Here is a 9,787-nt window from a genome sequence, read left to right as displayed (position 1 = left end):
GCAGGAAATAATCTGAAAATATATGTGAATTCCTGTCTGCTGTTTCTCTAGAATACTAAACTCTTGAAAGCAGTCAGGTAGTAAAAAACAAAACACAGAGTTAAACCCCAGTTTACTACTTGAGTTCAAATAAGCCATTTGATGGCTTATCTGAATGATTTAAGAAGCCATTAAGCTCAAGCCATTTACTTCTGAATAAAGAGGAACAGCGAAAAGGCTTAAGTGAAGTAAGGATGAAAGGGATTTTTAAGAGGACAGTGGAAGGAAAAAAGCAGAATGTAAAAGGGTTTTGAAGATTTGATAGCGTAAAACAGAACCAGAGATGCCCAGGAAATTGCAGTAACAGGACTTCCCTGCAGATTTGGAAATTTCTAGGGAGCATCATAAGACTGATGAAATTAGTAAGCTGCAGAATGTGACTGAGAAAGCCTAGGTGAAGACAAGCTCAGAGAAAGAAAGATGTAACTTGAATTACAGAACAAATTAGCATGTTAAATACATGAATGCATGTAATTTGGGAAAAGGAGACTTGCTGGTTGATAATGTAATTTGTATTAGAGCTAGTGGACAAAGTAGCCTTCTTTAAGGACCGTTCTGCAGGAGCACAGGAACAGATCCAGCCCAAGTCTTCAGGGGCTGAGGCTGGAGTAGCAGGGAGTGGGTATCTGTATGGCTGGCAGTTTCTGTGAAGAGAGAGGACCACATGGCATGGATAGATCTCTATTTATTTTCTCTGTCCTCCAATTATTAGGCAAGTTACTCCAATGATTCTTGCAGTGGTAACCACCGCACTTGATAGTAAGACAAAAGACTTTCTGCATTCAGTTAGATTTTAACAGGCTGTTAAAAAAAAAAAAAAATATATATATACATATATATATTCTGTATTTATCCAATGCTATTATTTTTGTCATCATCCATTTCTATCAGTATAAATCTGCTATCTCCTTGCCCCTGAGACACAACAGTTCTAAAGTTTTATCACTTATGGACTCTTCACTGGCACCACCTGTTACCCTAACCATAAGTCATACGTGTTACAGAAAGTCATTAGCAGAAGATATCAGGAAAAATTTTTTCACTGTGAGGGTGACGGAGCACTGGAACAGGCTGCCCAGAGAGGTTGTGGAGTCTCCTTCACTGGAGTCATTCAAAACCCGCCTGGACGCCTTCCTGTGTGATGTACTCTAGGTGGTCCTGCTCTGGCAGGGGGGTTGGGCTAGATGAACTAGATGAACTTTTGAGGTCCCTTCCAACCCCTATGATTCTATGATTCTATGAAGATCTTTAGAAGAACCAATGTTCCTCATGGTTACAAGTTTCTAAGTCTGCATGTTTATTCACACAATGGAATGATTTAAACATGAAAAAAAATATCCATTTTTAAAGTTAGATTATTTTAAAGGTAGATTATTTTTTATAGTTTAAGTAGTAGCTCAGCCATAACAACCGAATAAATGAACAAGGTAGTACGAAAATTAAAAAGTACTCTGCTTTGAAACGTGTGAAATATAAGGGTCAGACTCCATACAAGGCTCTAAGATCATATTATGCAAATCCCCCAAATCAATTTGGTGAATGTGGTTCCCACAGCATACAAATTAATGACATCTTCGTTGGCCTCTGCCCTGACTTTGAAATCAAATAAATTTAAACCCCTATTAATGATGCCTTAGGGTAAAGTACTCACATCTTCAATTTCTGCTGACATAAGTATCTTTCTTGAGGTTCTGTTTCAGAACTTCTCTCAGTTTATTCATAGAGTGTAAATCAAATCCACAAGTCTTTAAAAGCTTATTCTATGACACAAGCAATGAATCAACAATCTCATTAGGTAGCCAGATAGAAGAAATTATTACAGACAGAGCCTTTCTTGCATAGATGTCCACATAAAACTGGTGGAAATAAATCACGTGGTCCTCTGATTAAAACCAAAGAGCCATTCAGTCCATTTTGTTATTACAGAAAATCATCCAAGAGTTAGAAGAAGAGCAGCCAGCACAGTGTAAGCTTCAATTAATGATATAATACAATAGAGATGTCAAATAATCTTAATTTCAAATACATTATCTGGTGATGCATGTAAGACTAGTAGAAGGAAAAAAACTAATTCTTTGTACTGATTTTTGACTTTGGACTTTAAATGTAACTTTCTCAATTCTACCTAAGAGAAGAAAAGGAGATCACTTGTAGGACCCTCTACCTTTTGATTTTGCAAACACATATATGTGATGTCATCTGGGTGAAATTGTACTAGCTGCAAGTGGCAGTCTACAGACAGAGTGATGTCATTTTTCCTGCATAAAGCCCAACGGGTTTTGCTGCTAAGAAGATGTGAAGATACAAAGGGAAAATTTTACCTCCACCTTTGTTGGTGTCTACCTAAAAATCTCTAACTGCTTTGTTATCACCTCAGTCCTGCTTATTTGATCAGTATGTATATAAGGTATCCAAAGACTACTCATAAATAAATAAATATATAAGTAGATATGACCTTTTTGGAAGAGGAAAGACCAAAGGATCATAACAGTAGAGAGGATAAAGTCACTGCTATCCTTTCCAGCCTTTTATGGTATTTTTTACAATAGGGAGTATTGTTGTGTAAGTGATTTCTTTTTAAGCATTTGGGTTTACAGCTGAGTGGAAAGGTTGGAACAGATTTGGCAGTTCTGCCCGAGAGGATAATATGTTCCACATGATTGCCAAGGCAGGTCTGGAGAATCGCCAGTGGATCTACAACCATCCATCAAGCACAAGCAAAAAGCAGCAGGGAGCCAGCAAAACTCTTCAGCTTATTAGGTACTTCTAGCTTCACAAAGAGCCTTGTAGCTTATAGATCACTGTTTCTTTCTGTAAGGATGGACTGCATCTATGTATAGTGACATTGGTGATACTTTTGGAAAGCTAAACAGAACTATAACAGTCTGGTGCTGAAATGCAGCCCTTCTCTTCTCCAGAGTGTTTTGGTATGCAGTACTTGCCAAAAGCATTAGTTTCAATAGACTCATTTTCTCAGATATTGATATTTCCCTCCCTCTTAGCTCTCTTTAAACTTAGCATTTATTGTCTTAACTGATTTACTGTCGAGAGCTTGCAACAGTGACCCCCAACATGTGACCACTTCATTTCTATTCCCCACACAGCTTATATAACAGGCATGTAGGAAGTCAGGCCAAGACTGCAAGGAAGGGCTGCTGTTGCTCTCACATCTGCTCAGCTGCATTTCCCATAGCTAGCTAAGACAAGTGATGGATTGAGAAAGTAGAGCACCAAGTGGTTTTGGCAAGACATCAACTTCCACTTGCCTCACTAGTATAGGACAAGTTCTACAAACCAAAACTTTGACATAGAGTGGGTATGATGACCCAAACTGGATCAGGAACTGAGTTTTCTTGCTATTCCCATTATTCTAGGATGACAGTTGTCTTTACCTGCAGTAAAAGCTGCACAGTCCTTAGTGTTTCCTTTTAGCGCCTTATCTTTTTCTTCCTTAAGAAATACTGAAAACTAACACTGCATCTCATCCACAGTGGCTGGAGAGAGAATGCTTGAAACCATAAATGTCAAAGATGAAAAAGATAAAACATGTCCATCTTCCGGCTTGCAAGTCATTATGCTGTAGTACTTTTTTTTTTCTATTATTACTGCTTTTGGATAGCAATAAGCTGTGGCAAGCTAGCACTAGTAACACTATGCAGTTCTGTAACCTCAGATACAAGGGCATCTCCCAGATTTGGGGAAGTCTAAATCTACATGCAGATATTATATCTCAGGCCAACCTCCACCAGCCTGGGAATGAATACACAGCAACATAAACCGCTAGCATTGCTTTATCTATATAATATATTTATCCTCATGCAATAATTCTGCATTAACAGTTGTAACAAGGCTATCACTCAGAAGAACAGGAAATAAGGGATTAAAAAATAAAGAACAACAACCAAGAGTTCCTGCTATACTGTAACAAGGACCATTTTCAGCTGCACATTAATACTCAGAATTCCTAATCAAGTGTAGGAGATTTCACAGACAATATTGAAGACCACAGGATTTGGGAATTTTTGTTGTTGTACTAACTTCTCCACAGAAAGTGCTAAGTATTAACTTTTGGCTGTCCCTGGAAAGTTTCCTTATCATCCAGCATTAGGTGTCTTACACAGGTGCTCTGCACCAGTCCACAGCAGATCCTGTCTTTCTTTAACTTTAGTGGATATGCACAAAAACCATCTGCTGTCTGTTTCCTATGGAGGAGCTCCTGCCTGCCTAAATTGCACCAAGTGTTAGCCATCTTACGAAATAATTTCCCTTAAACTGCCTAAATGGCACATTTAATAAAGGTGATGCCTTTGAAAACCATTAGAAGGAGCTCTTCTCTCTTAAGTTCTGGTTCCTAAAATAAGGTAGGGTAGATTCCCACTTCTCAGATTTTCAGCTCTATTACTTTACAGAAAAGCATGTTTATCCTATGCTGGGAAACTTGTTGCAGTACCATTGCCTGAAGAGAATCAACAAAGATTTAATTATTATTTGTGCAGAAGTGTATTTACTGAGCAGAACTATATCACATGAACTCTCTGTGGTCTCAGAACAGTTATTCCAGCTTCACTTTCCAAACAAATGAGTTCAGGAGCTCAGTGCTGACAATGATTCCCACATAACTCCCCTATAGCACCTTTTCATGTACTTTTCATCTATATACAGATAGTTAAATAGTAAAGGCCAGGTAGAAATGTTCAACCTGATTGATTGTGCTCACTGAAAGTAGAGTAGCAGGACCAGCCAGTGCACTTCCTAACATAGGAAAATACACTCCAGCCACTCTGTCATCTGACAAGCTGCTGCTATTGTACTGATAGATGACTGATTATATGCTGTAGCCTCATATAGGAGCTTTCAGAAGCCAGGCTGCTGCTATATTGGGTTACTTCCTCTGAAGCTGCAGTGTCTGGGAGGAAGGGACACCTCTGCCTTGACTTTTGCTTCATGAAAATAAAGGTGGTATTAACATGGGCATGCGGAAAGATTTGAGCATAGAATTTTAACTTACTGTAACTTGAAATAGTTTAGAAAAAGCAGAGTACTATAAAATCTAGTTGCAATACTTCTAACTGCATAGTTATACCTGTTTTTGTGACCTTTACCATGTATCACTCTGTTCTTTACAGACAGCAATTTTCTGCTAAACTTCTGTGTTTGATGTGCTAAGATACATATCAATGCATGTTTTCTGGAGATTTTTACCAATCTGCCTTGGTTTTCAAGGGAATCCAAAACCAGAACTATATACTGAGTTGTTTTATTTGAAAAAGCAAACACAAATATAAGTAAACATATTCCTACAGTTTTGTGAGTACACATGAATGAACCTCTGAGACAGGGAATGCTGTGAGCAATCACATATGTAGTCCAATTTACATTATCAATCATAAATGTCTTTCATTCTAAAGCATGTGTGAAAACTGGAATGAAGGGTTGCCCTTGCAAGTTTTACAGCAGAGCCCTGATTTCATATCAGATTTCAAATCTGATTTCATAGAAAACACCATAGATAGAATTCCATTTTTTTCCTCATAATTATCTCTCAGTCAAGAATGAGCCATTTAGAAGCAAAACATTTTTCTCAAACTACCAAGCCAGTGCCACCTGGTGCTGAGAATCACCCATGAGCTGCAGGAAGGATGTGCTCCCTGCCTTAGAGATGTCTCCCAGGCTTATTGCAGTCAGCAGTTTCACTGGAGATGCAAGCTATGGGACACAAAATATAAGGACGCTTTTTTAATCACTGTAAAAATATGATTCTAAATGCCCACAGGAGTCCTGACATGTTAAATATGATAAAGCCACTTTTACATAATCACTAACCAGAGAAAAACTACAAAAATGCCTCAAGCATTCAGCTAACAGGGTCTTTGGGGTAGAAGAGCCTTTTAGCACATCAGTTTAGAAGATTAAAAACACTGGAGATTTAAGGAATGACATATGCTGCCCGGCATTCATCACAATAGTATCTGAGCTTTGGAAATTAGTAACAGATTTATTCTGGTAATACCCATGTGTTGTTTCGAGAGCTGAGGAAAAGAGAACTAAAATTAATTGCCCAGAGCACAAATGAAGAGTGTGATGAAGGCTACAACTAAATGCAGCCCACCTGAGGCCTCCTCCAGTACTTCAGAGACAGGATTACACTTTCCCTTGAGCACTCAGTGCCCACACTCTGACCTCTGTCTTGTGGTACTTTAACATCACTTTTTCATTGAATAAAGAAAAATGCAAATTTTTAAAATGGTATTAGCCTTCCAGTGCCCTCTGCCTTGCAGTTAGTGTGCTCTGCCCAGCAAGGAGTGTGAGATCTGCACATTGCCCTGGCACCTACCTGCCACTCTACCCTCATTTGCTCTCACTTTCTCTGGTCTCCCCAAATTTATTTCCTTCTCTTCTTCCTCTTCTTCCTCGTCAAGCTTTCTGTATTCCCTCATTTTAAAACCTTTTATTAAAATAACCTTCTGGTTTTCTGTATACTAAATACTCCCTTCTTTACAGCAAATTTTACTGTTTAAAAAAATAGCCTTAACACTATAACTATTAGTGTGTAATCTATTTAAAGATCAATGGAAAAAGAAAAAGACTTCTTTCCTTTCCATATCATATTCTACTCACTGTAGAGTTCTCCGGCCAAATCACAGCCTTGTAGAATTAAATAATTGCTGTGTAATGGGTTCTGCATAACTATAAAACGTGCAGCAAGACAAGCAAAGTCTTCTAGAATCAAAAAGTGTCTGAGCTAAACTAGTGAGTCCTAAGTGGGGATCTTTAATGGGATTAAAATAAGGAAGATGCTTGGCTAAAAGAACATCAGATGTGTTTTCACAAGGGTGAGTATCCTATGCTAAAATGACACCTTTCAACACAGCCTTGTAATATCTGGACACAGGGAGGTGGGGGAGGGAGCGAGGAGGAGAACCAACAAAACAAGCCCACACAAAGCCAAAATATCAATGTTGCTGGGACAAAATTCTGCCACTAAATCAAAGTTACAGTAGTCAGATACAAAAGTCATTTAGCAACACCTGTGCGAGTGAAATTTGACTATTCGTTTTCATTAAACATCTTCTCTAATTGCATTCCTCTCTCCTCATAGCCTTTACTTCAAAGGACACACCATGTTTGGAGTAGAAAGTGAGTTTCAAATCTGTAGGGACTGGCTCAGATGAAAAATCAGTTAGCTGAGCTCACCCATCCCCAGCCTGGCACTGATGAAGAAGCTCTGACCACAGAGAGGCCAAGGTGTCCCTTGTCCCATGCTGGGGAGCTCCCTCCCACTGCAAATATTCCTAAAATACCACACCCAGCTTTCCTGTTATTCTAGGGACTGACAGCACAGAGACTTCTGTGATGGGATTAAATGACTGATGAACTGGCATGCTGGGGGCATTTCCTAGTACTTGCACCATCTCTGAATATAGCACAAGAAGTCCCTTGCAGGGTCCAGCCAAAGGTCTCTGGAGCCCATATTGGGTATCCAGCAGTGGCAGTGGAAGATGCTATTTGGAGATACACCTAGCCTGGCCTGTTTCTGAATTCTCTGCTTCATATGCCACTAGCATTCACAACTGCTGTCTTAAGGCATGTTAGAGCATACAAGCCTCCTGAGTCCTTTTAATATACATTTATTACTCTGTTGCTCATTAATTTACGTAGGAAATCCCTTTTTGCCCCTGCAAATACTGTCACCTCCTGGCTGCAGGCTGCAGAAGTATCTTACCTTCTGTGTAGAGAAGTACTTGTCCAAGTCAGTGTCCCTCAGCTCTTTATTGCAGGATTTGAGTGAACTATCATTGTTCTTTCAGCTTATTTACCAACTTTGTAATATTACATAACCCAAACACACCCTCCTGTCAGCCTTTCTCTCCCAGCTGAGCATCCCTAGCAATTTTGGTCTCTGTTTCTAAGACACTGGTGAATATCAAATAAAACTTGTCTCAGCACCAAGGCGTAGGTGATCCAAATAGTCACGCTTCCCCACTCTAAAAAGTGAGGGTTGCATCTGTTACCTTTGTTTCCCAGTTTTTATAAGCTTTCAGTTTATAAAAGAAATCTTCTTCAAGTTCCCTGACAACTTAGATGGCTTTTCTGGAAGTCCAGATACGTCATGTCCTCTGGTTCTACTTCATATACCTGCTTATTTGCACCATTATACAGCAGGTTAGTAAGTAGGAGTTCCTGAATCAGGTGATGCTTAGTCATGTACTGAGTACATGTGGCATCTAAGTGCAGCCATTTGCAAAGCAAAAGATGTAACAGTTTTTACTCATACTTGCAGGGCTTACCAATTCTATTTAGAACTGTTTACAGCAAACTTTAACATTTTGCTGTTATTGAAAAGATTATCTGAGAGGCACAATTTAGACCTAGCATCATGAAATATTTTGGAACAAAAATTCTGTATGAAATAACATAGCTTGATTTACTTCCATGGAGCCCCAACAGTATCAGCTGGTGGCTGATTTGCCTCTGCAAAAGGAAACTTATTTCCTCACAAGCATTAAACCATTAAACTATGAAGATGAAACTGGCTTATGAGTGACATTCTATACAGTTGCTCTTAATTTTATAGAAAGGCTGCTTATAGAAGACTCCTGCTTCTTTCCTCTGGGAAGTAGACATCCTTTAAGGCTGAGAACAAGGTGTAATGATAACACAACCCTCCATTCTATAACACTTTTCATTTCAGGATAAAAACATCAGAGCCACTGGGGTATTAGCTACCATTTGCAGGCAAATTCCCCCCAGTGCTCTTTTCCCGTCATCAAGTCCAAGAAGCAGCCTCACTGAAACCTGCACCTAGGCTGAAATATTAGTATTTACCAGTGGAGTATTTACCAGCAGATATTTTTTATTTTGTTTTGGTGTCAGTAAAAGGGTATTTTTCCTGCTGGCACATGCAATTCAAAATAGGGCTGCCAGCTACACCTGAATACCTCTGACATCTCTGACGACAGGCAGTGCCGCCTCTGCTCCAGCACCTGGCAGGCACATACGTCTGCTTTATCCCATACCACACCTTGCCAACACTTGCTGGCTGGCCAGTGTAATCGTTTATAGCGTTTTTCTTTGCAGCAGTGCTAGCTGGTTTGGCTCCATCTGTCAATGCCTTGAAGGGTTGGGGTCTGGCGTCAGCCCACGTTCTGCTTGGCTGGGTCTTCAGCTCAATGATTTCTTTCTGATTCAGGCAGCACCTCCGTTTAACTTTCACCACTCTTTCTTTCCACTGAAGGACTGCCAGAGAAACACAACAGGACAACACTGTGAGCAATGTCCAGACGGCTTCATTGGTGACGTTGTCAGAGGAGTGCCCACGTTCTGCCAGCCCTGCCCCTGCCCCCTGCCGGCACTTGCCAAGTATGTAAAGTCTTTGCTTCTCTTTGATTTGTGCTGGCTTTGGCCCTTTCAAAGGTGGGGTCAGCACCCCTTTATAAGTGTAGGAGACAAAGGCTGCTGCCTTTGCAAACCAGGGAAAATTAAGAGCACTGCTAGCTGCTCACATTTAGAAGAAGAGGGAACAGCATTTCATTTAAAAGGTGTAAAATATCTGTAAATATTCATGTCAGTTCTTGCTGAGAAGGAGGGGAAATTATTTGACCAAATTCAAGCTTGCTCCCTTTCATGTCGAGAGATTATTCAGCTGTCTGGTTACTTTTAAGAATCCCTTAAAGACCAGCTCCTGAGGAAGATAGCGTCAGTGATGTACATAGCTGAGACAGACAAATCAATCTGTGACCTCTGGAAG

The 9,787-nt window shown here is 39.8% G+C and overlaps 1 protein-coding gene across 1 annotated transcript in view; it reads left to right on the top strand.

Moving 5' to 3' along the window:
• LOC103778516 (laminin subunit alpha-4-like) overlaps nucleotides 1–9,787 on the top strand; it is a gene marked incomplete at both ends in the record, with an annotated part of 48,044 nt that overhangs the window by 1,680 nt on the left and 36,577 nt on the right. The window contains one exon of the mRNA XM_008946109.1: nucleotides 9,275–9,399. Coding sequence (XP_008944357.1) covers nucleotides 9,275–9,399 — 125 coding nt within the window. The remainder of the gene's footprint in view (nucleotides 1–9,274; nucleotides 9,400–9,787) is intronic.

Source organism: Merops nubicus, unplaced genomic scaffold, assembly GCF_000691845.1.
Source record: "Merops nubicus isolate BGI_N331 unplaced genomic scaffold, ASM69184v1 scaffold15480, whole genome shotgun sequence".
Classification (NCBI taxonomy): domain Eukaryota; kingdom Metazoa; phylum Chordata; class Aves; order Coraciiformes; family Meropidae; genus Merops; species Merops nubicus.
Note: the sequence above shows the minus strand (reverse complement) of the source record. Positions and strands in the feature narration are given on the sequence as shown.